We start from the raw sequence: 25,868 nt of genomic DNA, 5'->3' as shown, positions 1-25,868 counted from the left end.
TCCACGACTCCAATTCGAGACCCCTTTTGGTCCGTGCCATGCTTTGTTCCAGGGCCCTGCAGTATGAACCCCCCCCCCCCCCCCAAAGCGCACTCAAATGAGAGGGGCACCAAATATAGAGGCTCTCTGCCTTTGTATGGCTCCTTCTCTTCCTCGTGGACGGCATCGTATCACCAGGCATACTCTGCTGTCGATATTGCCAAGATGTCGACTATGCCAGAGCAAGCCGTCCATCTCCCTTTCTCCGTCGTCTGTGGTCGCTCACGGCCCGACGAAGAACCTACAGGCCTCAATGATCTCGGGGTCGTCGTTGGCAAAGTCCCACCCCACAATCCGGCTGTCTTGTGAGCAGCACACGATTTGACGGGCGTCGAATTGCAGTTTGAACACGCGGGAGACCGATGATTGGTTCGCCCCGTTCGTGGCATTCGCATCTGCATTGCCAGCGGCAAGTTGGTTGTTGGCTGGAGCTTGAGGCTGGAGCGGCTGTTGCTGTGCTTGTTGTTGAGCTAATTGTTGTTGCGCTGCCGCAACTGCGGGAGATGTTCCTGGTTGAGGGTGAAGAGGAGCAGGATGATGTGGAAGAGGGTTCTGTTGTTGCTGTTGCTGTTGCTGCTGCGGCTGCTGCGGCTGCTGCTGCGTTTGGTGTTGACCACTCGTTGACGCTCCAGCATTAGCATTCGATGACTGCTGATTCTGTGTTTGCTGTGACCGTGCTTGGGTGATGGCATTCTGCACAATCTGAGAGACAGCCGCCTGGGCGTGCGTCGCAGTAGCCTGTATGAGAGCTTGTGCACTGCTTCCGATGATCGAAGAGCTGGAGCTGAAGCTGCTAGTGAGATTCAGACCGTTCTGCGGAGCTCCAGGGCCGGCAGACCCATTTAGCACCCTCCCTATGCTCATGGCTTCGGTTACAACTTCGCGAGCAGCATTGGGGTTGACAATAGGCGGTAGTCGGTGATTCATCAGGAGAGCAGAAGGCGGCGGAGGGGGCATCGCAGGCAAGTTGAGAGGAGGATGCATTACCAATGGCGGAGGCTGCTGTACACCAGCGTGTCGTGGCCGAGAGTGATTGTCCTGGTTCTGAGACGGCGACTCTTGACGCAGCACCTGTCCAATAACCCAATCTCCCGACGCGTTTTTGCGCCATATGATGATGGTCTCGTCATATGAGCCCGAGACAATCCGGCCCCATTTGCTGCCACCTCCGCCTGGTGGTAATCTAGAACCCAGTGCGAGTCGAGACGTTCCCTCCGTACCACTCCTTACGCGTCGACTGTGCCCTCTGTCCTCGACAATATTTCCCTGCATAAGATCTTCGAGGTATTTCCTCTCGGCCGCTCTTGCTTTGGCCGGGTCCTCCTCATCACTTCCAGGCAAATCACCAAACCCAGCCTGTATAGTGCGCACAAGGTTCGTGTGCCCCTTAAGCTCTGCCACTTCGGCGCTGGTAAAAGGGTCATATATCCTCACGGTGTTGTCACTACTCCCACTGACGATTCGCTTGCTGTCAAATTGCACGCAAGCGATGCCCTTTTGATGTCCCTGAAGCGTTCGGAGCAGCCTGCCATCCTTGGCATTCCAGACTTTGATGAGTCTATCACCCGAGGCAGACACAATGAGATCGCCGTTGATCTGAATGGCGTTGACGGCGGCACTGTGTCCTTCGAGGGTCAGCAGAAGCATGTATGGTTTGAGAGCTCGGATCTGGCCGTTGGCGAGTCTGGCTTCTAAGAGAGAGGGCTCCATTTCCGCGGTATTGACGATGTATGACGGCGCCCGTGCTTGACTCTCGCGTTTGATCTCCGGATAGTCATTATCCGTAGCGGTCAACGTTTTTCGGTTCCAGATTTTAATGCGTCGATCTTTCGAACAGGTGACCAGATAACGTTGGTCGAATCTCAGGTTTAGAACGGACTCTTCATGCGCGGAGGGGATTTCGTGGATCTTCTGGCCTGTTGAGAATCGCCAGATGATGACACTAGCGTCACTACTGCCGGAAATGATGACATCTTCTTTCTCAGTCGGGTCGAACTGGAGACATAGAACTGATTGAGAGTGACCAGACAGAGGCTTCCCTCTTAACCGACGGGTCTCAAGATCCCAAACTCGTAATGTCTTGTCTCGACTGCCACTTACCAGCCATTTCCCATAGAACTGGACAGTGTAGACACACTCGGTATGCGCTTCGTTCGGATATGAAGGATGAGGAAGCTGGAAGGGAGTATAGCGACCCTTGGTCCAGTTCTGTTCAAGCTTCTGGCGCTGCTTGTAAAGATGAACCCAGTTGAGTTTTTCCTCGCCATTACCATCACAGGTGACGAGTCGTGTCTTGATCGGAGGGTCGAGGGAGCTGACGCCTCTGCTCCCTGAACGAGCATCATCTCCGGGGATTGCATCTGACAAACAGTCCATCTCGTCGCCCGAATCTGCACTTTGTCTCTTGTTTGGACGCTGGGGAGAGTTATGAATGCTGGTGGGAGCATCTTGCATTTCCTGGTCATCAGTCGACTCGGATTGCATGTCGGTGTCGGCCTCTATCACTCCATGCTGCTCTCGCCACTGAGAGACGTCCGCAGAAACCTTACGCCCTCTTGACTCCAACCAGTCAGATGTTGCTCGTTTCTTAAGCTGAGGCTGTCCCGAGAGCGGCGATCTTGACTTTTTCAACTCGTGTCGCGCGAGGGCGCTCTCAAATTGTCTGACCTCCTTGGTGTCCAGACCCCATCCCTCCTTCTTGTACAGGTCTTGCCACAACATCGTGTCCATGATACGTGCCCTCCATAGCTTTGATGCGAGAGAAGCAATCATCAAGGTCTCAGCGTCCAGGTAGGAGAATATCTGTGAGGTGATCTCTGGAGGTAGTTTCTCCAGCGGGTCGATATGCAGGAGCGGCGTCAGCCTCTCGACCACAGCCGCGATGTTTGAGGTGCGTAGTGTTCGCAAGACTTCGTATGCAATCTCGGCACGTGCCAGTTCATTTTGTGCCATGACCCATTCTTGAAAGCGGGAAGCTGTGGCAGCCGACATGCGCCCGTGATCATCTTGACTCGACGCATCCTCCGAGAAGCCTTCGTCGAGACGGAAGGGAGCCATCGCAGGCGATGATCAATGGGAGAGGCGGGGTGATCAGAGATGTTTCAGGCCGAAGGATATATAGGATAGACGGTGATCAGGCTGAGAGGAGTATATCGGGTATTATTCAGAGGCAACCATCAGGTTGTATGTTAGTTGCAGACGAGGACCCGGCGATGGAGCAATGCGAGTCGCAACACTAGCAACAGCAACAACTCATCTAGTCCTTCTACTAATAGGAGCGGCCGACAATCGAGGTCTCGTAGGACACGGCCTAGGCTCGGCGTGGCATGTGGCGGTCGAATGTCGCAAAGCGGAAACTGCAGGCTTCGGGTGACTCAAAAGGAATGTTGATGGAACGTGGACGGTGGGAGCATGGTCCATCAAGCTATATACTGGCGATGCGTAACAAGAAAATGCAAAGGGACAACAATATGGATAGCACGGGTGAGGGACAAGAGAAGAGTGTGCCTGGCGGTGTCGAGGAGGTGCTCATGCAGGTTTGCGGCGGGCGATCGCAGGTGTTTTGGTTGGTGACCGGGCCATGATGCAAACAAGGCGCTCGAAGCGTCTGGTGGCGTCTCCATCTCGCCCCTTCGTGCCCTTCAACCACAGCATCTTCCCCCACGTCGATCGCCTCGCTTCTCAGCCATCAAATCTTGTTTCGAGCCAGAATATGCTTTACTCAGGTCCAGATCGGGTAGTCACATACGTAGGTTGTATTTCTCACAACATGCTAACTCATTTCCTATACATCTACCAAAAGGGTATCGAAGTAATAGTCCAATGCACAATGTCAAAGACCCAGTCGACGCCAATCACTCGTCTTTCGTGCCTGTCATTTGCTTCGTGATGATCGTTCCTTCACCCGCATCACTACCGGTCCTTCTTGGGTTCCTCATCCTCGGTCGTCGGAGTCATTCGTTCATCATCAGCCATGTCCCAGCTGCTTTCCGTCCCGGTTTCTGCCCCTTCGCTTTCACGCTTTCGTCCTCTTTCCCGCATGGCACCACGGATTCGCTTGCTAACTTCATCATGATCCAGCGAGGTGAATTTCAAGCTCGTGGCCGAGGCCAGTGCTCCGCCAGCAGAGCTGCTCCTGCTCCGGCTCTTGGGCGTTGTAGGTCGCGACGCAAAGAAGCCAAATCCCCCAATATTGTGAAAAGCTTCGTTCGAGGGCAGAAACCCAAATGGTAACATCGATCTCGAACCGGGCGACTCGGCGGTCCGCTCTTCGAAAGTCCCCGAAGTGGGCGTTGTGGGCTCGGTCGCATCGATTCTGGGCTCCTCTGGCATCTTCTTGTACTTGGACTGGTACGCTCCCTCTCTATACGCATCCGGCACAATTCGCGCCGCGTCAAAGTCGGGGAAAACCTCGGGTCCCAATTCATTGATCACCTTGGTCACCTTCTCGGACAAGGCCTTGCGGCGCCGTTGCAGCTTCGCAAATCGGCTGGAGGAACGTGGATTGAGCGCGACAAACAGTGGCGGTAATGACTTGACCACATCCATCCCTATTTCGCCAATCCTCAGGGCGGCAAACGTGATGAGGATACACAAGATCAAGAAGAGGATGGCAAAAAGCCACACCGGAACAAAGTCTGGCACATAAGTCCGGGCCACCATCCACCATGGAACCTTGTGGGTATAGTATCCGTCTCGCCGGTTGTAAACTAGCCATATGGACACAATCACCGTGTAGTAGGCGTAGAGTGCGGGAGCAAACGCCATGGCCACAAGCAATTTCCAGGTGGTGATGACATCTCGACCTTGCAGTTTCACCGTCGATGCCGCAAGAGCTTCCTTGGACTTTTGATAGGATATGACTTTGGTGGTAACAAAGACAGGCCAAAACATGGCCAGCCCGGGAAGGGTGCCAATGCCCAGGAAGAAGAGCTCTCCCAGTCGATAGATCAGCGTCCCCAGAATGTGCCACCATGGATGTTTAGCTGGGTTGCCCCATTCCACTTGATGGTCCCGAACACCAAGTGCTCGAAGTTGGCGATTGTACTCGAGTACATCTTTCTTCAGTTCAACAACGCGTGGGTCATCCTTGTACGTCGTGTATCCTTTGACCAGGCGCCGGTTCAACTCCACCACCAGCGGCAGAGGCAATTTCTTCCCCAGGGGATTGTACAACCGGCGAGCCGCTTGCACGAGCATCAAGGTGTCGTAGTCCGGACTAGATTGCGTCACAGCCACTAAGCCCTGGAAGACTGTCTCTAGCAATGAGCCGACGGCGTTCCTCCGGTCACCAGCCTTGTAGGCTTCAACTTGGTCAGGGTGAACTTCGATGGGATGACCAAACTCGATGACGGCCCTCGATCGGAATTTATGCGCGTGGAAATAGTTCATGCCAATTGGGATAATCTTGACACCGCATCCGGGATGTCGGGCTTCGGCTCCTAGAGCCATGATGGCCACGCCTGCTTTCAGAGGGAGAAGGTCGGGTCGGTCATGGCTCCCACCTTCCGGGAAAATGCCAATGCAGCCACCCGCGTCGAGCTCGTCAAAGACTGCATTGTAGACTTTGGTTTGGTCCACATACGGGGCAACCTTGAACGAGCAGCCGCGGGATTCAATCTGCTGGTCGTTTGTGTCGCGGCCAACGGTGCCATTCCCGGTTAAGGACTCCAACGCCTCTGGCGTCCTGAAGGGCTTTTTGAGGCGAAGTTCTGTAGGGGAGATGATCTCGGCGATTTCTGTGCTTGGGGTCTGGCCTCTCACTTTCGGCAGGACAATCAGTCCGCCAACCTCGAAATCGCCATTCGTGAAATCAGTGCCCACGCCTTGAATCAAGGTAGGGTCATTGTCCTGGTCCGGGAGGAATATCTTGCCCTGTGCGGGCTTGACTTTGTCCAAGGCTCGGCCTACGGGGATCGCTCCTATCGCAGTTGACAGGGTCCCAATAAACTTGCGTTTCGTCGACTTCTCAGCAACCAGATATGAAATCCTTCTCTTGGCCTCGTGCTTGAGAATCCTCATCAGAATCAGGGAATCGACGAACTATGGGTGTTAGCGTTGTCTCGGGCAGGGCATACCGTCATGTGCGTACCTGATTGGCGTGTGGTGCCGCCACGAGAATGACAGGACCTGTTTTGGGGACCTTCCAGGCTCCCCGGGGATGGACCTCTCGAAAGAAGAGATCTATCAGGACAGAGAGAGCCCATAGGACTATGTCATAAAGCCACGGTATTTGCAGCTGGTTTCCCTTCTTCTTGCCTCGCCCACGCCGGGCAGCCTTGGACACGGCCTCCTTGGATGATCCTGCCTGAGACGGCATGGCTTTCCGCTATCCGTGTGGATATTTGAGGGAGCAGACGGAAGGGAATGAAGAAAGGTTGCCTCGATAAGACTCAACGACAGAAACCGTCGGACCAGGGAGACACGAGTCAGCCCATGTACGGAAATGCAGGCTGGTCGGGAATCCGAGGACAATGTGTGAATTGAGGTCAAAATGAGGGACAAGACGAGAGGTAGATGACAAGATGGAGGGGACAGATAAGAGTACGGGATCAATGGAGAAGAGCCATTACACAATTGACGCTGATAGCCACAGGGAAAGAATCTTGGAAGGCGAAAAAAGGCCAGGTGTTGTTGAGGGCGCTTTGGCACCAAAGGGTTTTTGTTGTATGGTAAGTTGTTGAGGAAACTGCGTGGGGTGAGAAGCTGCGAGAAGCATAGACTGGGGCAGGAAATGAAGTCACTGGTGATTGTTTTTGGCGACGATGCCTAATTCTGGTTGGCGGGCGTCGAGCCCATGTCCGCGATCTCCAACCCCTAGGCGCGTCCCCGGGGGGAGGGGCGAGGGCGTTCAAGCACAGCACGACTTGCAGGCGTCAGGTATTAGGCTCTGCTTCCTCTCCAGGCTCTCGGCAGCCACCCCCCCCACCGCCCGCCAAAAAGAGCCAACCAACGCCAATTAAGAATGGGCGGGGCACTGCTGAGGCACCAGCTGCACAGGCTTCGAGACTTCCAGCCTCCCGCCCGAAGACTGCGCACTCGGCCAACATCGGAAACAAGTGCTGTGGTTCCCTAGCTACACTGTCCACCACTGCACCGCATTCCGTATATGCTCAATTCTATATGAAAAATCCTCCACCTCATTACTCGTGGTAACTAATTGTCGCAGGTCACCTCTCCGCGATCCCGGTAGAAAGGAACCCTATTCACCCGTCCAGCTCGTTACATTCATCCAGCTCTCGCCCTCTCTGGTGGCGTCTTTTATCGCAGCTGGCCCGCCTACTCATTACTGTTCGGGCCTTGTTCGGACTGTCCTTGACAGACCCTCACTCGCTCGATCGTCTTCTGTGCCTCCTCCTCTATGCGTCTCATGCGCTCTCGCAGATGAAAGTCACGATCTTTCCACCGAGACTCCCACAGATCCTCCACTTGATGTCGGGCCTTTTCCAGCATCACCTCCACGTTCTCCTCGAGATTGCTCAGCCGTTTCTTCAGATCATCAATGATGAAATCTTTGGCCCGTAGCTGCTGTCTCAACACAATGTCCTTTTCGTTCAGTTTCTCCCGAAGCTCCGCCACTTGCTTGTCCTTGAAGAGAATGGCCTTGCGATGCGTCGAGTCCAATTTCCTCATCATTCGTGCGTAGTGGAGGGAGATGTCGTTCTCGTCGTCCATGGGTAGAGGTGTATTGCTTTCCTCCGGTGTCTCGCTCATGTCGAGAGGATTCGACCCTCTGGCGGAGGAGTCGCCATCTCTTGGGGCGCTGGTATTCTGGGTCGTGATGGCCCTGATGGGAAAAGGGAACCTTCCACGAGCGTTCCTCCCTATGTAATCAGGAGATCGCGGTTCACCATTATCAGGCATGTCACCCAGAACTGCGCCAGCAGATCGGATCTGGAGTGAACGTCCTCGCGATCTGTTGGAGCGCTGGTGAGAGTATCGAGGTCGATGGCTGAGCCGCGAAATCTCGCCAGACGTGATAAGTCGAGGGAGGCGTCCCCGAGGCGTCCTTCTCGACGGTGATGACCGTGGCAACTGATCCGTCCTGTCGAGCATGAGATCTTCTGAGACCACCCTCCTTCTGTGATGGCCTGGGTTCGGACCAGGCAGAATCTCTGGGTCCTCTCCACTCAACAGGCCTTGGTCGAGCCCCCCAGCAGAACCGGTGGTCCTTCTGTCACTGATGAGGGTGGCCGAGGATGAGCGGTTGTTGAGCTGATCATGTCCTACCGGTGAGGGCATCTCAAGCTCGGTCGGATCCAGGATATTGGCTCGCACACCAGCATCATGGTCGATGGCGGTGAATGTTGACCTCGGAGTAACTGCTCCGTCCTCCAAATCGTCTTCGTCGACATCTTGACTGTCCACTTCAATGCGACTATCCAAGCTCACCACATCGCTTGCTCGGTCTCCTGGGAAGCGTATCGTGTCAGCCCAGCCAGTGTATGGCGGTGGAGCATCAGCTGTAATTCGCGAACCATCCCGACTGATCCGGAAGTACTGGCCGCCGACATTGATATCGATGCTGCGCGCATCTTCTTGCAGAGTCGTAGTGGTGAACTTGGACTGGGTGGAGACCACCGACGAGGCTCGGCTGTGCCTGTTGGATCGTGCATCGTTCAACTCTCTTGCCCAAGGAGGCATGCTTTGGATGAGAGTCGGGTCGTGGTTGTTGTTGTTGGGAGGGATGGTGTTTAGTGGGGGAACGTGGTCCTCTGCCTCATCTACAGAGTTTGCATTGCTCTCGAGTGCAGAATTGGTCGCTCCCCTAAGAGATGGGATGGCATTTGCGAACCGAAACATAGCTCTAGATGTTACTGTATGGAAATAGATCTGCAAGACCGAGACATGAATTCATTTGTTATCCAATATCCTGACTCGGACTGCCGCCGGGAAGGCTGTCAATGCGAAGAATCTGTGCCGCGGGCTCGCGAGGGAGTTCCTGCGTACATGGCTGCAAGATGGGAAAAAAGGACACCTTTGCAGGATAACTCAGGGCCTAGAAGACAAAGTGTTCAGGAGTCCTATCTCTTGTCTCAAACAAGAAGAGTCAAGGCCTGGTCGAGGAGGATGACGGGCGCTTTAAACCAGTAACCGAGCGAGGTCGAGGCCAGGCAGCCTTAAAACCTGCGGCACAGCCTCAGCCTTAGCCTCAGCTCGGCCCGCGAGACGCAACCTCACCAGCCCTACAAGGAGGACGGAGTACAAGGTCCGACATATCACACCCGAGAGTGTTTGCTGCACGCTGACGGAGGTGGCTCTCCTCATCAAGCAGGCTGCCATGTTACCATTGCATCCTTCCCCCAAAACCAAAAGGACAGTTTTCAAGCAAGCCGGCATCATAGAGGGGTGGATTCAGGCCGCCCAGATTGGGGAAACGGACAAGCGACACATGTCTCCATATGGGAATGGGGTATGTGCTCGAATCGGCCTCCAGGCAGTATTCATTTGACGGATTCTGACTCAATTCCTAACAATTCTTCAATTCCTAGCATACATTGGTCCTGGTTCCGGTCCCGAGACTATCATGATCAAAAACAGAAGAGCCTCCCTCTACTCTGGTGCGTCTAACATCGTACACGGCGCTGATGCTGCAAAACATGAAAATGATCATGGTACTGTTCAAGAACGTCGCACAGCGTCCCAGCTTCATACAAGAAGGACAGACCCGCAGATATGAGAGATCTCTCTCTCTCGTACGAGACTTCCCCCCTTCTCCAGCAATTCTGGGCGTCGCTCAGGGTCGACCTCGGGGAATGCTCTCGACAGTGAACGTCTTGTCGCACCTTATCTCATGGAGTGCGGCATCATAGCGCGTCGAGTTTGTGGAATCGGCATCGCCCTGTCCACTGTCGCTGCGGCCGACGCCTTGGCCGCCCAGGTCACTCTCTGCCGAGGTGATCATGGACTTGCTGATCGGGTACGTGTCCAGGTCAAAGTCCAGATCCTTGGCGTCGAATTGGCTGCGGTGGTGTCTGCTGGGCTCATTCCAGTAAGACGCCTGCTTCTGGTGCTCGACGGTGCGGGAGTTGGTTGGTTTCGTTGCGGGCCGGCTCGTGAGTTTCTGGATGATGGGGAACATCTCCTTCAGGAACACCCAGATGCCCGGCAGGGTCGTCACGTAGATGGACACCGACGCCTCGCGGAAGTACCAGTTCATGTAGACGTAGGAGATCAGCGAGGGGACTAGGCAGTAGATCGCCCTCAGGATGGCGGCGACGATCACGAAGCCACCCATCCCGAAGATGACGCCGAGGATGAGCTTTTGCTGCAGGGACAGGCGGGCCGACAGGACCGGAGGGATACCCATGAGCATGATCAGGATGTCGGTGGAGATGTTGAAGACGGCGTTGACGATCTGATAGTATTGGTAGGTGTAGCATTGGGCTTTTTTTGGTGACTGGGTCAGCGTGGGGTGTGCCATAGAACGCAAACGAATAGAAATGAGCCAGATACTCACAATTCTGAGCGGGAACGGCCCAATACTGCGACAGGGGTCGGCAGATGGTGAAGAGGGCGAGTTCGTCTCCCACGAAAGCGCAAACCACCCATGCCACGACCACCCAGAGCAATCTGCGCTGTCGAGTCTTGTCGATCAACTTTGCATACAGAACCAGCATGGCTAGATGTCTCCTGTCAGTCTGCTGCACTGCTGATGGGAGCCCGTGCACAATAGCTGCCTCTGAAAAAGGAAATAGCCTTTGAACTCACCCGCCTTCATGCTCCAGATTGTGAGAAGTTCCGCGTGCTCAGACACAAAGACCCATTTGCTCCCGCGAATGCGCCCTGCTTTGGTCTCCGGTGTAAGCGCGGCTTCCTCCTCTGGTGTCATCAAGTTGGATCCTGGCCCGTCCAGCATTTCGTTAAAGGCCACCACGAGTATGGTGTAGGCCACGAAGCCGAACGCGATGAGGGCGTCGTCGATTTCGAGGTGTCTGATGCCCACCCGTTTGATCTTGCCGATCCTGTTCGAAAGTACGTTAGAGGGGTAATTCTCATGCACGGTGATCGCAGGCGCTTGGTACGGACAGTCGCAGGACGACGAAGAATGCGCCGACGCCGTATAAACTCCATGATTCCGGCTTGAACCCGGGGTTGGGATTCGTCGACATGACTGCTGCCTTTCCAGAAGACTGCTACCGCAGAGCAATGTTCGAGAGACGAACGACGGCGTTGGGGACGGCGACGAAGAAGCAGGAGAGATTTCACTGCGCAAAGGGAGATTCGTCGTGGAACCCTATCATGTTTGAATAACGTAACTTTTCTGGGCCCTTCTGATTTTCTAGCGCCGAACTGCCCACGAGATATCAGTCCCAGAATGGACGTTACAGCGTCGCCTCTAGCTCAGACAGCAGGTGGAGCGTCATTGAAATTCGGTGTGCGGAACCCCACGAGGCAACTGTGGGAAATGGGAAATAGGGGGTGGCCAACGATTCGTGCTCCCGCCGTGCGCTCCATTTCAACTTGATGCTGTACATGTATGGGCTAAGAAGAATCCTACCGTTATAGTGTTTCGGAATGGACGCTGCCGAGAGCCTTAAAGAGCTCTGCGAACATGAAGCATGGAACAGCATGGCCTGCCCGCCTGGTGGTTGGTGACACTAGCTCCAGCTAAACCCAGTCATGAACCCTGTGTTCGCCACCTGCCACATGGCATGTAGCTTGCCAGGTTTTATCAGGTACCAGATCTCGCGATAGTCCCGTGAATGGAGACCTGGACGGCCGTACCAGACCGTTCCAGTGGCTCCTGCCCGTGAGCCAGACCGGCGGGACCCCAATCTGACGAATGATGGTATCCCAGCACCACCTGATTGAGGGGCCGGTGTAATCGATTGAATGGGCAACAGTCCGATGGCTAAGGTCACAGACTGTGATTCCGTTGACACATGGATTGCCCATGGGAGGAAAGTCTGGGAGTCTGCGAAGAAAATTTGATGCGGCTAGAGCGGAAAAGCCCCACCATATCTTGGCAGCCTCCGCCGCTCATACCGGAGACAGCAGTTGTTCCTGGGCTTGGCGGGTGGAGCGCGGACTTTACTGTCCAATCAGTGTGCTCGTGTCAGGAGTCCCTCCCCTGTCCAGCGCTCCACCGCCGCTGCGACTGCTAAAGAATCCATCGGTGGCGCGACCAGCATTCTATTATGTACAAGTACTTCATCCAAAGCATTGCGGAGAAGCCACTACCACAGCTCACCAATCCGCTTCCACTGGTGGATGGGTGGGTTTTTCTGGACGCCTTCCATGATGTAGCCAAGTCTGACCTGCTCACTTCCTTCATTTCTCTTCCATTCATCAATTCCATCCTGCTGCCTATACTGTCTTCTTACTGACTCTTCATCGTTCTGCGTGCGTCTGGCGCTGGTCTCTAATATGGCCGACAAGAACGAAATCCCAGAGGTCGCGACAGAGTCGGAGCCCTCGGAGTCGGGCAATAATTTCATCAACGCCTCGGGCCATGCCCAAGAGTTGTCGCGACAATTCAATCTCGTGTCGCTCGCCGGCGTCGGGCTCGTTGTCGGCAACGTCTGGCCAGCAATCGGAGGGTCGATTCTGGTGGCCATCTTCAATGGTGGTCCACCTGGTGCGTGTGCTTCTTGACGAGAGGCATAAGCTATGGCTAACGGGCATTATCCAGGTGTGCTCTACGAGTTCCTTGTCGTGTCCGTCTTCTACTGGATTGTGGCAGCATGCATCGCCGAGCTTGCCTCTGCTATTCCATCTTCCGCTGGTGTCTACCACTGGGCCTCGGTCACTCCCGGAAAGCGATGGGGCCGTGTTGTGGGATTCTTTGCCGGCTGGTGGAACTGCCTTGCGTGGATTCTGGGTGCTGCGTCTATGACGTCCATTTTCGTGAGTGAGATCAAGCAGGAAGAAGGCGGTATTTGCTAACTGGGGCGGTGTTCAGTCTAATACAGTCGTTCAAATGTAAGAAGCGCCGGTCCGCAAAGCTCTGATGGACATCCTAACAAGCTGCAGGTATGCCCTGAAGCATCCAGACTTCGTTTCTCAGCCATGGCACGTTTTTGTCACCTATATTATCGTTACGTGGATCGCATGCCCGATTGTATGCTTCTTCAACTCGGCTATGCCACATCTAAACAACGCGGGCATCTTCTTCATTCTCGCCGGGTTCCTGATCACGATCATCGTGGTGTGAGTACCATCTTTCTCCAACAAACATCTCATCAAAAATGTGGATACTGAACTTCCCAGAACTGTTATGCCAGGCCAGGACGGCCGACCGGGCCACGCATCTTCATCATTTGTTTGGACTGAATGGACTGCCGACATCGGGTATCCCAATGGGGTGAGTTTTCACCAGCTGCAGAAAAGCAGGAGGAATGCTTCAAATACTGACTCCGGTGGAATTCTAGTTTGTCTTCGTTGCAGGCATGCTCAACGGGGCGTTCAGCGTGGGAACCCCAGACACCACAAGGTCAGGAGCTCTCTCGGAAAAGAATTGTACGTGGAAGATGTTAATACCCGATTTAGTCACCTTGCGGAGGAAATCCCCTATCCTCAGCGAAACGTGCCTATCGCCATTGCCTGCCAGATGAGCATCGGCTTCATCACCGGCTTTTCCTACCTGATCGCCATCCTGTACGCGATCAACGACTACGATGCCCTGTTCAACTCCCCCTACCCGATCGCCGAGATCTACCGTCAGGCCACCGGCTCGGCCAGCGGCGCCATCGGCCTCCTCACCCTCGTCCTCATCTGCATCGGCATCTGCGTGTGCGGCCTGTACATTACGTGTGGGCGGACGCTGTGGGCTCTTTCGCGAGACGGGGCCACGCCCTTCCCCAAGGTCTTGGGCAAGGTGTCTCAGAGACTCGGCATGCCGTTCAACGCCACCATCGTGTCCGCCATCTTGGTGACAATCCTCGGAGCCATCTATGTTGGGAGCACCACTGCATTCAATGCCTTTGTCGGATCGTTCGTCCTGTTGTCAAGCTCCTGTAAGTTTTCCTTGGGAGAGCCGTAGAGGGCAGATATCCAGCCCTCAATCTCCTCTCTATCGTAATATACACGTTTCGATGCTAACGTCAAACCCACACAGCATACATCGCTGCGATACTGCCCCATCTCCTGACCAAGCGGCGTAACATCGAAGTCTACGGCCCATTCCACCTCAAAGGCGCCCTGGGCTTCATCTTCAACTTCATCGCCTGCGCGTACATGATGGTGTGGTTCGTCATCTACTGCTTCCCGTACTACCTCCCGACGGACGCCCAGACGATGAACTACGCATGTCTCATCTGGGGCGGCTTCACCATCTTCGTTGCCGCATGGTGGTTCTTCGGCGCGCGGAAGGGCTACCAGGGCCCGCCCATGATCACCGACGGCGGCAAGGTCAACTTGGCCGACACTTTGAAGAAGGTGGACATTCAAGCCGTGAGGAACAACAGCCTGAAGGGTGTCTAAAAAAAGCGCGTTGATTTATTTGGACAGCTCACATTGAGGGAGAGTTTCAACATGTTTTCATTAGATCCCTTCTTGGCTCCTATTTCTGCGTGCTGGCCGATTCTCAAAGTGAGGTTTTGTGGGGGCTCAACGGCTTCCCAAGTTTCGTTCGTTCTACAGAAGAATATGGACCACCATTACTCGGCCAACAGGCTTGGATATTGACTTCATCCTTCATGGGGAAATCCAATGGTTTCAGTGGCTGGCGGAATGTGAAACGTTCAGATTTCTGTAATCCTTCTTCTTGGGTACGATAAAAAGAAGAGAAGTGTGGGAAATGGCAAAGGACTGTGCCCGTCGTAACCAGCTTGACTCTTACTGTGCTTCGGCAAGTTTTGGTCGTCTGGGGTCAGCAGTATTTCACTTCAACAGTATCAAATCAGGCCATCTCTTAAGTCCAGCTGGACTCGGCGTCTGTGAGCATGAACGTCTGGAAGCCGTTGATATGATATTTGCAATCCTAAGGCCAGCTTACTGCCAACAAAGCCTCTCATATCTTTCCACAATCCTAGGCAGATGATTATGGGCGTCGATTCCATGTTCTGACAAACCCCTTTCGTATTTTCAGGCGACGCATATCAGCATGCGACGACGGCTGCGAGGGTGAAGAAGGGCTGTAAGGAAAAGGACTCGAGATCTTCGATAGTCTTTGGATATCTGTGGCGCCCTGTCGATTTGCACGCCGAGGACTCTTTATCAGTTTGATGTTTTATTCTTGCTTGGGATGGTAAACAAATGTGGTAGATCGCTAATTGCCAGACGTCTTTGTTTTGCTCGGAACAACCGCTTGTATCTTCTATAACTACGCGTGTCCGAATACCTCTCTGAATAACTCTCCGAATCTGTGTTCCCTTGTTCGAATCCATCTCTTCGCAGGGCCCGAACACTGCAAAAGCTCGTGGTTGGCAGTTTCTCGGCCAGGCGGTACAGCAGGAGACCGGTGTCCATTCTTCCTGCACATTCCCCTCGAAAGTCCGGGATGGAGGCCCAAATGAGTGGCAAGGTAGGAAGCCGCAGCAGCTTTCTCTAATAGCCACAAGCCCGCTTTTTCAAGCGTCTGACATTACACCGTGCCTTTGCTACACTGGTCTCAGGTTGGGGCATGAACTCGGCTCATATCGCAGATGCGTCCACGTTATTGCTGGTCATTTTCCCGCCTTTGATATTCATCACAGACAAGGTCAGCTTTGACAAATTGTCAAGAAAGCTGGAAGGGCACTATGTCAACTCCCCTGTACCCGTATTCGTATCGCTCAAATCTCGACATGAGCACACTTCCCCAGGTGTAGTAGAAGAAAAAGGGAGGAGCGAAGGGATAAGGTCTTAAATAATGGGTCGTCCAGAGTCGAGGTCTTGGCGCCAAGCCATGGATATTGGATTCCGGGCTCCGGCATCTCTTTTTTCCCCGCCGAACCACATTTATATCCAACTTCTGGTGCACCTTCAACCCGCGTTTCTCGGCATCATCTCTGTCAACTTGTTGCACCTCGAAATCAGTCGCTTTTGATTCGTTTGCTTGTCTTCTTCGTCATCTCCACGCAGGGGAATGTCGCGGATCCACAAACATCCAACCAGACACAGTCCGATAAGAGGCAAGAACGTGATAAAAACCCGGTTGATACCCCTCATTTTGGCATCTAGAACAGCCTTGTCCCAGCTAGGCGCCACACCACCAATAGTCCAGGTCCCATCTTTGACCGCTGATGCGACGTCTGCGGGCAGACCAGCTGGTAACGAACTAACGGTCACGGCGTATTGGATGGCCGTTGACACGGCCACTCCGACCGCAGAACCCAATGCCCGGACCCAGTTTCGAGTTGAAGTGGTCACAGCAACGTCTGCTTTTGTTGAGAGGGCTTGCAATGCCACGAGAGCTGAGACCAGATACCGTTAACAGACATATCTCATAAGATGTGTAAAGAAAGAAACCGGGCATGGGGTGGACACCTTACATGGTTGGAAAACAAACCCGACGCCTGCACCTTCGACAAGGGCAGCCACCACATACACTCCGATGGTAGTGGAGCGCGAAAATAACAGCTTTAATCCTGCCCCAACCGTCCAAAGAACGAATCCTAACCAAAGGACCGGCATGTACCTAAGACCCCATGTTAGACATACATATAATCCTCACAAGCGCCGTTCTCATGAGTCCATTGTACGAACCTTGCAGTGAAAGTCATGGCAGGGGCCGAGAGAACTCCACCAGCACTCTGGGCGAGAAGTAGGGGCAATGTAAGATAGGCAGACCTGAGCGGGGCAAAGCCACGGACGTCTTGATAATAAATCGGCAAGAAGTACAGGTCTGCTTGCCACACAAATCCAAAGAGAAAATTCTGCGCGAACAGCGTCCCGCGTGATAGCGACGAATACAGACGAAGTGGCATCATCGGCAGCCGCGCCAGCTTCCACTCGACAAGGCAAAAGGAGATCGTTAGCACCGATCCCACTGTCAATAACGCGATGACAAGTGAGCTGTGCCACGGGAAGACGCTTCCTCCGGAGTTGACAGGGATCTGCGAGCAAGGTCAAAACGATGCAGGTCAGCTGGCAAGCAACACCAACAATCTAAGCTTGGGGGAGGAGATTTGACAGTGAAACAAAGCAAAAGGCCATACCAAAACGAATAAGATCCCTGTCACCGCAGTCAAAAGACCCATCCAGTCCACTTTGCGCACCTTCTCTTTCCAGTTCCCGACCACCGGCTTTTGCGGGAGAAGAATCACCAGTGGTGGGATGCACAATGATGCCAGTATCGCGGGAACCCAGAAAGCCCAAGGCCATCGTCCATCATGTCCTTGGACCAACGCCGCGGACGTAAAAGGGCCAGCACCAGCTCCAAGCCCGATCGCTCCACTCAGCAGGCCCTGATATTTCCCTCGCTCTTTCAGAGAAACAAGGTCGCTGACCGTGATCTGTACCAGTGAACTGATCCCTCCTCCTCCAATACCTCCGATGGCTCGACAGGTGTAGAGCCAGGGCCCGTTCTTGGCAAATCCACACAGAATATCGCCAATGATCAAGCTGAGCACGCAGCCAATCAATACGGGCTTCCGTCCAAATATATCGGCCAGTCGCCCGTAGAGCACTTGGAAGGCGCACTGGGCCAGAAGGTACGAAGTGCCGACCCAGGTAATGGTGCTGGAGATGCCCAATGAACGAGCAATTGCTGGCAAAGCAGTCGTCGTAGAATTGACGTCCAGAAAAGAGACGAAGAAGCACATGGCAAGACACAAGTAGACGATGATCAGCCTCGCAAAAGGAAGTCTTTGAGTCTGGTCGGTGAGTTCGATCTGTGGTTTGCACTCCAGTTTCCTGTCGCTGGTGTCTGTTGTCCCGTCACTGGTGACGGTGACTGGGGCGGATTTTATCTCGAGGTCGGTCGCTTGAGCAGCTGTCCGAAGCTCGTGGTGCTCTTTGGAATCATTCTCAGAAACAGACTCGGCCATGGTTGTGATGCAAGACCTTGTCCGGCCGAATATCGACTCCTTCCTCACCTAACGACAAAATTGAGAGGGGTTGGCGAGGCTTGAAGAAGCGGCAGAGTGAGAAGCACAGTCTTGAGCACGACACCACCGACTGACTCTGCATATATGCACCATCAATGCTTGTGTCAACGGTAACTGCTCGGTACAAAGACGAAGCACGCACGAAGATCCGAGGGGGAATTAGGCGTGAATGAAGCTCTCAACCCCGAGTTTTCCGACATCCCCAAAACTTCATCCTTGAAGAACCAAAGCCGTCGTGGCTGACGGCCAGGAGAAACACGCTACAGAGCCAATGGATCGATGCCATTACGCTCCACGGGGGATGAAGTGGGTAAATGAATGTGGTTCTTTTCTGTCACAAATTTGCAAAAGGCCGTGATGCTGGCGACCAACGGCACCCTTTGGCCAGCTTCTCTTGGAATAGCCTGCTCGGCCTTTGCAGATCAATACCCGCATGCAGCGAGCGTGATCACGATGCCGGCAAGCTGGGGTGGTTCCTCTGACGAAATCACTTCGCATCTTCCGAAACGACACGCTTCTGCCAATCTTGTATCGGCACTGCCGAAATTGACGCTAAGTCCTGAGATAAGGGCGGAGCAGTGCCAGCGCGCAGATATGATCTTTTCGGCAAATTCCGATTGGTGTTAGGGAATGCCGATGCATCAAACATTATCCGGCGACGCTGTGCTCCTCGAAGGGAACCAGAAACCGACCGATCCAGCCAGTGAACCAGGCAAGCGCGCTTGAACAATCACTCTTCAGCAAGCAGTAAATGATGCAATACAACATGGCTGGGCCTAAAAGCTGCTCTCAGACCACGAACTCGACAGTAAAGGCTTTTGCTTCTATTTCTGGAGTCTGCATCTCGTGGGTGCTGGCAGGCTAGAAGATCATCGCAGAGGGCAGCGAGCGAAAACGAGGTTCAAATGGTGCCGAGGAGGCAGGGCGGTGTGTATGGGTAGCAGAGCAAATGCCATTTGACACATGACATCCAATCCAAGTCGATCTTCATTATACAGAGTATTCCATTTGGTCTTGAGAAAGCGGTGACAGTCTATCCCTTGGTCCTTGGCCGTATTGCCAGCCATATTTGATATATAGCGTGCATCCCATCGACATTCAGCACCCATGACGACGTTTGCACATTACCTATCCCATGAGAAGGAATATTTCAGGCCAACGTCGTGAAAGTGTGCGCCACATCCTTCTCCTTAGGGGTCATCATCTCGTCATACGCCTCCTGCTGGTGCCCGCTGCTGACTCCGTCGATAACGTCGTCCTCAAAGTACCCGTCTGTCCGACCAAGATACTCCAGCGTCATGGGTTTGCCGTCACGATCCGCCGGGTACGGCTTGATCGGCCAGATGCGGACGAGGATGTAGTATGCCAGACCGCCTGTCAGGGACGCCAGGATGAAGCCCATCGTGTACATGTCCTTGCTGGCCTGGCTGAAATGGGGATTGTACGACCCAGCGAGCCCATGGATCACGATGACGACGCCGGCAACCCACGCCGCGAACATGCGGAGGTTGAAGCCCTTCCAGTAGAAATAAGGGCTGTCGGGACTGTCGTCGTACAGAGACGGCACGTGGATGTTGCCCTTACGGACGATCCAGTAATCGACGCTGGATTCACAGTTAGAATGGGAACGGCCTCCAACATACAACTGGGAGAGACTTACATCATTATGGCGATCACTGGTGCAATGAAGACGACGTAGGACCCCAGGAAGGTCAGGAAGGTCTGTGCCGACGCCAGTAGTTTCCAGGGCACCACGGCGAGACTGATGACTGCGCAAAAGACCTGGCCACGTGGAATGCTGGGGTATAGCTGTTAGCAGGCCACGAATAGAATGCGTCGTAGAACCGAGACTTACTTGAAGTACCTGGGAAACAGCCCCGTCAAGTCCGCGCCCACAGGCAAGCAGTTTGACGCCAGATTGGTTGCCATGACAGCAAGTGCCTGGATCAGGCAGACGAGGAAGATGGCCGTGCGCGCCCCGGCATTCCAGTTGTGGTCCAAAATGGCACCCAGGAGGTCCCACATGTTCCAATACGCAGTGCCCCAGAGGTTCATCGAGGCGCTTGAGCAGGCAATGCCCATGAAGATGACAAACGTTTTGCTCGTGAAGATACCCACGGCTTGAGCCCACGCGGCATCCGAGGGCTTGTGGGCGTACCTGGCGAGGTCCGCGTTGGACATGATCTCGGGAGAGATGCTTCCGCAAACAGAGTTGATGCCGTTCATGAACGCCCATCCGAGAGCGGTGGTGGTCGAGGTCTTGGTGATCTGCGACGAGCCCGTCAACCCCCCGTTCTTGCCCACCACGTACCCAAAAACCGCGATCAGCACGGGAGGGGCAATTGTGCTCTTGATCGTATAGAGCCACTTGGCGCGTTGGGGGTGGATCAGCATAAAGGGCAGCTGGACTGCCCAGTAGAGGAAGAACGCGGCAAGGCCCCTGGTGGTGATGCCGGCGCTTTCTGGTAAGTGGTTCGGAATGTCCTGCCAGTTGTGGCCAAATGCGCACCGAAGCATCACGTCAAACAACTTGCCCGCGTAAAATGTCTGGGTTGCAAAGTAGATGATGGCGACACAGCCTCGGAGGAAGATGAACCACAAAGACCCAAACATGCCGGCACTGGCGCGTACAAATGCCGGATATCCAATGTGATAAACAGCGGGTCCACGAGATTGAATGACCAGGACGACGGAACAGAGCAAGTTTCCCACTGCGATGGAGAGGAGAGCTTGCCACCATTTCTAGTCTGCGTCAGCTAGACATGAGCAGAGGTCATTTGTGACGGACTCACTAGTCCCTGGTTCACCAGGCTTGAGCCCGTGTTCCATTGATTCGGATTGAAGGAAACCGCCCAAAAGAACATGAAGTAATTCCAATGCCTCCATGTTCGTTGCTGGACCCTGTATGGCGTGTCAGGAACAACAGTAGTCAAAGGCAAGGGCAAAACATACGGTGTCGGGTCGAGATCTTCATTTCCCCATCTCCTCGTCCCCTCTCTCTTCTGGATCCTGCTTTCTTGAGTCTGAATCCGCTGATCAAGTCGGCGGAGGAAAGATTTGACGGTCATGTTTGGACAAGGCGTCAAGAATTCTTCCCAGACACTTCACGGAGTGTTCAAACGGTTTTGTCGAAGCCGCGACGAGACAGCATGCGGCGATCCGTGGATATAGTTATAGCTGCCGCTCGGGTCAATGATAGTATCTCTCGACTTGTAAAGTACTTTGATATCGACCAGCCTAGTCGAATATAGCAGAGACGGGATTTCCGAAGACTCGATCATCGGCCTAAGAATGCTGCTAGCAAGGCTGGGCAGCTCTCCAGGCCATCATATGTGTCCCTCTAGAGACAACATAGACTAGTCCTCCTTATCTTGAAAAGAATGGGCGAGATCATATTGGTTAGTCCTGTCCCGGTGCACGACATCAATCGGCTGACATCGTAAGACCACAGGTATTTCAGGGTGTTCGGCAGACCCGCCTACGTCGACAAACCCTTAGCAATGGCATTACTCCGAAGTCAATGCTTCATCGGAGCCTTGCACAAAGGCGATAAAGCTAAAGGAGTCAGCCAATTGAACAAGGCTTCTCAGCCATGATTGGTTAGTTTCGAAGTGAGAACCGAATCGTGGTCAAACACCATGTGGCGGATATCCGAAGTGTTGATTGCGGGATCCTGCCGCCTCCATTGAAGGATGGCGGACTTCTCCTAGACTTCTGGACCTGTCGCACGAGCCGCACATAGCGTTGTGCGGATTCTCACTTCCGGAGTGTGGGATCAACAGTGATAATAATTGTTGGCTTCTCCCATCTGAAGGAATTTCATCAGCCTTATCAAAGTTCGGAGTGGCGCACATATCACGTGAGGCTATTGCCCTAATATGGCAAGGCGCAACGATAAGGGTGGACCGTCGCTCGGGCCACTTGCCGCATCAGTTGCGTCAAGCCACTAAAGCCACCCGAGGCTGACTCTCCGAGACCAATGCTCAGAGGTCAACAGAACAACATGGTTCCGTTGACATCTCAGCTACAGAGAAGGCGGACAAGCATTGATCGTCAAATGAAGAGTTAACTCCTAAAGCTCACCTATACGGACAAGAATGGGCATAATTGTGTGGAAAATGGTACCGCGGATGCGGTAACGGGGCTCAAGAAGCCGACCTCGAGTGTCCTGAACGTTACAAATTCAGTTCCAACTGGAGCGGCTGTCGAAAGCCTGGAAAAGAGCCAACATGCATGCAGTGCAACACTTCAGTCCGCAAGACGACGGCGTGCAAGAGCGACCAGCCAAACGACGAGCCCGAAGCGCCGTTGCTTGCCAGCGATGCAAAGGCCGCAAGCAACGCTGTGACAATGAGTTCCCTTCCTGTTCCAACTGCCTCTCTGCCGGCGAGCCTTGCTCTTACGGCGTCAAGCAAGTATATCCGTCAGAATACGTCAGGTCATTGGAGAACCACATCGCTCACCTAGAGCAGTCATTGACCTCCGTCGACCCCAAATTAGCAGCAGACCATCTCGCAAATTTGAACGAGGCGACAGCACCTAGCTCATCGAGAGTGTCTGCCGAGCCGCAGGGCCAAGATGACAGAGAAGAGAACTCAGAGCCAAGCCTGGAATTGGGGGTCGGCTTCGTTGCATTGTCGCCCAACTCTTATCTTGGAACATCCAGTGGGTTTCAGCTTGCTAAATTGGTCAAATCTGCAATGAATGTGCCAAACCTGGATTCAAGTTCAACACGGGAATCGCGCCTTAGATCGGACAGACCTGTCACCTCTGAGCAATCCAAGCAGCATCCGGGATCCGACAGCCTTGTTTTCGCTGAGATGCCTGCCGATAAAATGGGGGAAGAACTCACCAGCACTTATCTGCTGAAGGTGTACCCCAAGCACCCTTTCTTGTCTAAGAAGAGGGTTCATGCTCTGCATCAAGATCGAGCGAGTCTCATGTCTGCGCATCATTCACAATCGAAGGAAGCCCGGTCGAGTCGATTAGACTATGCTATTCTGCATTTGGTTTATGCCATTGGGGCAAGGTACCTGCAACTGGCGGATGACAACTCGCATCCATCACCTGAGGTTTGTGCGCCAAGATATATTCTAAAAGCGAGACATGGGATTCTAACGTCAGTAGTCTCACTACGCCGCTGCTTTGACAGAGATTGATATAATCTCAGATGTGCGCAGCCTGGAGAACTTGGAAGCAATGCTCCTGTTGTCCATCTACCAGTTAAGATCGCCTACTGGTCCAGGCGTATGGTAAGGAGGCTACCAGTTACGTTTCTCAGTCGCTCACTAACCTCTGGCAGGTGGATGATAGGTACGACGATGCGACATTGCCTCGACGGTGGTCTACATCGAAAGACAAATAATCTTTCCAACCTGGTCGATCAGCGGCGCAAACGCATATTCTGGACGGCGTACATGTTGGAAAGGTCTGTTGCCAGGACCGTTGGTCGTCCATACTCTGTGTCAGATAGAGATATCGACGTTGCACTACCGGCAAACATCGAGGACTCGTACGAAACGGAAGAAGAGATCACTGCCGCAATTGCGCAGTCACTGGCAAATCCACGTCGCATCACCTCCCTTACACCCGCTATCCACATTATTCGGATCCAACAACTAGAATCCAAAATCTCCCATACCGTCTGCCGGGTGGACAAACCCATATCCGAGATCAAGTCGCACAAGATTGCCAAACTTCGAAATGCACTCGAGGAGTGGAAGGCTGCCATCCCATACGTCTCACATCCAGAGAAAGAAGGGAAGCTCCCTTACAGCACCACCGACTACCACATGATACAATACCACAAGGCCTTGGTGCTCCTGTTCCTCCCTTTGCTTCCGTCGCTTTCACCGTCGCACCCCGACTTTCGCTTGTTCGCCTACTCGGCCGGACAAATCTGTCAGATGTACAAAAGGCTGCACAACAATCAGTCCTACATTTCGTTCTCGCTCCTCGCGTTGCATGCTAATTTCGTGGCCGGGCTTGCTCTGGTCTACTGTTTCTGTCTGGATCCGACGCTCTTCGATGCCAATTTTAGCAGTGACATCCGCGCCTGCAGCACGATGCTGTACGCCATTTCGGAACGCTGGCCAGCGGCCCGAAAAGTCCGCAATGCCTTTGAGAGTCTCGTCTCCGCCACAATCGAGGGAAATCATGGCAATTCTTCTGCGTCGTCCTCTGGGCGGACTACTCGCGTCTCGGGCAGAATCACTCAGGGACAACATGCACTCGCGGAGCAATCACTGCTGAGCAGCAATGGAGGTAATAACAGCGATCGATTTGCGGAGAATAGAGTCCAGGATAGCGTTTGGGACAGCTTTGAAACTGTGCTTGGAGATTATCAAATCAACGAAACATGGATGTACGATGGCATCATTCAAGCCATGGACACATTTCCCACGGATGGCTGGTCTATGTGGGGAGATTTCTGATCCTCGGGCTGTACCCTGTCGTTTCAATTCTGGCTGCTTAAAGCTCAGAGAGAGACAAGAATATTCCACTTGAAGAAGGCTATTAGTGTGCGGGCCACAAAGAATCAGTCGCTTCCCGGCACGGTTTGATATGGAAACCGATCCCTCCAATGCGCCGCAATATCTGCTCGAGTACACACCCAGACGTCCGGTTTGGAGCTGATATAGTTCAGAAACCTCTGCAACTGCCTGGCACGGCCGGGCTTGCCCACGATTCGTGGATGGATGCCGATCGACATCATCTTCCCGCCTTCCTCGTACAACATGTCGAAGGCGTCCACCAGGTACTCGAAGAACGACGCGCCGCCAAACCCGTCAGCCGCGAAATGGAATTTCATGTCGTTGCAGTCGTACGAGTAGGGGACGTGCAAAAGGCCTTCTTTCGGCCTTGCGTCTTTTCCCTGCTGCTGCTGCCGCCGCCGAGTTGCTTGTTCTTCTTGCACACTCACCAGCCCGGCGGGCAGGTGTGTCCAGACAGGCACATCGTCGCCGTAAAAGTCGCTCTGCCACTTCAACTGCAGTCCCATCTCCTCGAACGCCTCCCACACCACGCCGATACTGTTCGGGCTGATCCTGCCCACGTACCAACCTGTCGGGTCCACCCCGGCCGTGTTCTGGATCGCCTGGATGGCCCTCTTCACCGTTTCCTTCTCCTCCGCGGGTGGTAGGTCTCGAGAATCAAGCCAGCGGTATCCGTGGCCGGCGATCTCGTGGCCGGCTTCGACACAGGCCTTGGCCACGGCCGGGTTCATTTCCAGAGCTTGTCCCACGGCCAGCAGGGTGAATGGATAGGAGCGCTCCGCGAAAATTCGCAGCAGCCTCCAGATTCCCGAGCGCGAACCGTACGCGTACTCGGATTCGACATTGGGTTGGCGTGCGTTGACGAAGGCAGGTCCGCCGGCTAGAGTGGGACAGAGCGATATTCCATGTCAGTTCAGATGATTTGGAGGATATAGACACCCAGCCCAACCGTCTTTGTTGGTATATCATCTATACCTCTCAAGGAAGATGCGAGTAGAGTTCCGCTTACCCTTTTCCCAGTTCATGATCTCTGATTGACCATCTCCGTTCAACACCGTTGACTCTGCGCCTTCCCTTTGGGTTGGAAATTCTTTCAGTTTCGAGTCCAGCATGTGAAATAAAGCCAAGCAAGCAAAGAATACCACTATCTCGTGGAGAAAATTGAGGGTACTTGTCCTGTCCTTCAAAGAACCCCGTTGTGCGGTCGCAAATCACAAATTGCTCGAAGAGGATCAACTTACTCGTAATTCACACATATACTGACTGCAATGCGTGCTCCTTTCGGCCATTCCGCATTTCTGCCTTGCTGGCCGTAGCCGATCAGATCGCGATCGAACGAATATTTCTTGTCCTCGATCACCAT

The 25,868-nt window shown here is 53.8% G+C and overlaps 8 protein-coding genes across 9 annotated transcripts; 2 read left to right on the top strand and 6 right to left on the bottom strand.

Moving 5' to 3' along the window:
* Positions 1 to 80: 80 nt before the first annotated feature.
* PV07_09048 (uncharacterized protein) lies at positions 81 to 3,576 on the bottom strand. The gene has a single exon (XM_016396273.1). It carries the CDS (start codon positions 3,094 to 3,096, stop codon positions 262 to 264), a length of 2,835 nt encoding a protein of 944 aa, XP_016246129.1. The 5' UTR covers positions 3,097 to 3,576; the 3' UTR covers positions 81 to 261.
* A 197-nt stretch (positions 3,577 to 3,773) lies between these two features.
* Positions 3,774 to 6,735, bottom strand: PV07_09047 (uncharacterized protein). The gene is made up of 2 exons (XM_016396272.1): positions 6,131 to 6,735; positions 3,774 to 6,081 (listed from the first exon to the last, which is right to left on the bottom strand). Exons 1-2 carry the CDS (start codon positions 6,356 to 6,358, stop codon positions 3,952 to 3,954), a joined length of 2,358 nt encoding a protein of 785 aa, XP_016246128.1. The 5' UTR covers positions 6,359 to 6,735; the 3' UTR covers positions 3,774 to 3,951.
* Positions 6,736 to 7,024: 289 nt separating this feature from the next.
* PV07_09046 (uncharacterized protein) lies at positions 7,025 to 9,107 on the bottom strand. Its single transcript, XM_016396271.1, has one exon. The coding sequence runs from the start codon at positions 8,839 to 8,841 to the stop codon at positions 7,318 to 7,320; it is 1,524 nt and encodes a 507-aa protein (XP_016246127.1). The 5' UTR covers positions 8,842 to 9,107; the 3' UTR covers positions 7,025 to 7,317.
* A 193-nt stretch (positions 9,108 to 9,300) lies between these two features.
* Positions 9,301 to 11,511, bottom strand: PV07_09045. Of its 2 annotated transcripts, XM_016396269.1 has the most exons (4): positions 11,068 to 11,511; positions 10,750 to 11,003; positions 10,499 to 10,660; positions 9,301 to 10,425 (listed from the first exon to the last, which is right to left on the bottom strand). In XM_016396269.1, exons 1-4 carry the CDS (start codon positions 11,148 to 11,150, stop codon positions 9,776 to 9,778), a joined length of 1,149 nt encoding a protein of 382 aa, XP_016246125.1. In that variant the 5' UTR covers positions 11,151 to 11,511; the 3' UTR covers positions 9,301 to 9,775. The 2 variants fall into 2 exon arrangements, with proteins under 2 accessions (XP_016246125.1, XP_016246126.1); XM_016396270.1 differs by having other exon boundaries at positions 10,750 to 11,511.
* Positions 11,512 to 12,229: 718 nt separating this feature from the next.
* On the top strand, positions 12,230 to 15,335 carry PV07_09044 (uncharacterized protein). The gene is made up of 8 exons (XM_016396268.1): positions 12,230 to 12,619; positions 12,674 to 12,888; positions 12,944 to 12,963; positions 13,015 to 13,191; positions 13,252 to 13,345; positions 13,413 to 13,474; positions 13,531 to 13,997; positions 14,099 to 15,335. The coding sequence occupies exons 1-8, from the start codon at positions 12,409 to 12,411 to the stop codon at positions 14,461 to 14,463; spliced, it is 1,611 nt and encodes a 536-aa protein (XP_016246124.1). The 5' UTR covers positions 12,230 to 12,408; the 3' UTR covers positions 14,464 to 15,335.
* Positions 15,336 to 19,042: 3,707 nt separating this feature from the next.
* On the bottom strand, positions 19,043 to 21,603 carry PV07_09043 (uncharacterized protein). Its single transcript, XM_016396267.1, has 5 exons — positions 20,964 to 21,603; positions 20,804 to 20,912; positions 19,867 to 20,753; positions 19,672 to 19,809; positions 19,043 to 19,615 (listed from the first exon to the last, which is right to left on the bottom strand). Exons 1-5 carry the CDS (start codon positions 21,077 to 21,079, stop codon positions 19,162 to 19,164), a joined length of 1,704 nt encoding a protein of 567 aa, XP_016246123.1. The 5' UTR covers positions 21,080 to 21,603; the 3' UTR covers positions 19,043 to 19,161.
* Positions 21,604 to 22,240: 637 nt separating this feature from the next.
* PV07_09042 (uncharacterized protein) lies at positions 22,241 to 24,465 on the top strand (the record flags this gene model as incomplete). Its single annotated transcript, XM_016396266.1, has 3 exons — positions 22,241 to 23,083; positions 23,139 to 23,263; positions 23,314 to 24,465. 3 exons carry the CDS (start codon positions 22,241 to 22,243, stop codon positions 24,443 to 24,445), a joined length of 2,100 nt encoding a protein of 699 aa, XP_016246122.1. The 3' UTR covers positions 24,446 to 24,465.
* An 84-nt stretch (positions 24,466 to 24,549) lies between these two features.
* PV07_09041 (uncharacterized protein) lies at positions 24,550 to 25,868 on the bottom strand (the record flags this gene model as incomplete). Its single annotated transcript, XM_016396265.1, has 3 exons — positions 24,550 to 25,385; positions 25,515 to 25,579; positions 25,747 to 25,868. 3 exons carry the CDS (start codon positions 25,866 to 25,868, stop codon positions 24,550 to 24,552), a joined length of 1,023 nt encoding a protein of 340 aa, XP_016246121.1.

Source organism: Cladophialophora immunda (assembly GCF_000835495.1).
Source record: "Cladophialophora immunda strain CBS 83496 unplaced genomic scaffold supercont1.5, whole genome shotgun sequence".
NCBI lineage: Eukaryota > Fungi > Ascomycota > Eurotiomycetes > Chaetothyriales > Herpotrichiellaceae > Cladophialophora > Cladophialophora immunda.
The sequence above is the reverse complement of the archived record's forward strand: the minus strand, read 5'-3'. Positions and strand labels throughout refer to the sequence as shown.

Coding starts and splice junctions, on each gene's coding strand:
- PV07_09048 (XM_016396273.1), bottom strand. CDS start 3,096: ATGGCTCCCTTCCGTCTCGACGAAGGCTTCTCGGAGGATGCGTCGAGT.
- PV07_09047 (XM_016396272.1), bottom strand. CDS start 6,358: ATGCCGTCTCAGGCAGGATCATCCAAGGAGGCCGTGTCCAAGGCTGCC. Junction 6,082..6,130: donor CGGCACCACACGCCAATCAG/GTACGCACATGA, acceptor TAACACCCATAG/TTCGTCGATTCCCTGATTCT.
- PV07_09046 (XM_016396271.1), bottom strand. CDS start 8,841: ATGTTTCGGTTCGCAAATGCCATCCCATCTCTTAGGGGAGCGACCAAT.
- PV07_09045 (XM_016396269.1), bottom strand. CDS start 11,150: ATGTCGACGAATCCCAACCCCGGGTTCAAGCCGGAATCATGGAGTTTA. Junction 11,004..11,067: donor TTCTTCGTCGTCCTGCGACT/GTCCGTACCAAG, acceptor ACTTTCGAACAG/GATCGGCAAGATCAAACGGG. Junction 10,426..10,498: donor GGCCGTTCCCGCTCAGAATT/GTGAGTATCTGG, acceptor CACCAAAAAAAG/CCCAATGCTACACCTACCAA.
- PV07_09044 (XM_016396268.1), top strand. CDS start 12,409: ATGGCCGACAAGAACGAAATCCCAGAGGTCGCGACAGAGTCGGAGCCC. Junction 12,889..12,943: donor CGTCTATGACGTCCATTTTC/GTGAGTGAGATC, acceptor GGCGGTGTTCAG/TCTAATACAGTCGTTCAAAT. Junction 12,964..13,014: donor TCTAATACAGTCGTTCAAAT/GTAAGAAGCGCC, acceptor AACAAGCTGCAG/GTATGCCCTGAAGCATCCAG.
- PV07_09043 (XM_016396267.1), bottom strand. CDS start 21,079: ATGACCGTCAAATCTTTCCTCCGCCGACTTGATCAGCGGATTCAGACT. Junction 20,754..20,803: donor GCCTGGTGAACCAGGGACTA/GTGAGTCCGTCA, acceptor GACGCAGACTAG/AAATGGTGGCAAGCTCTCCT. Junction 19,810..19,866: donor CTGTTTCCCAGGTACTTCAA/GTAAGTCTCGGT, acceptor GCTATACCCCAG/CATTCCACGTGGCCAGGTCT.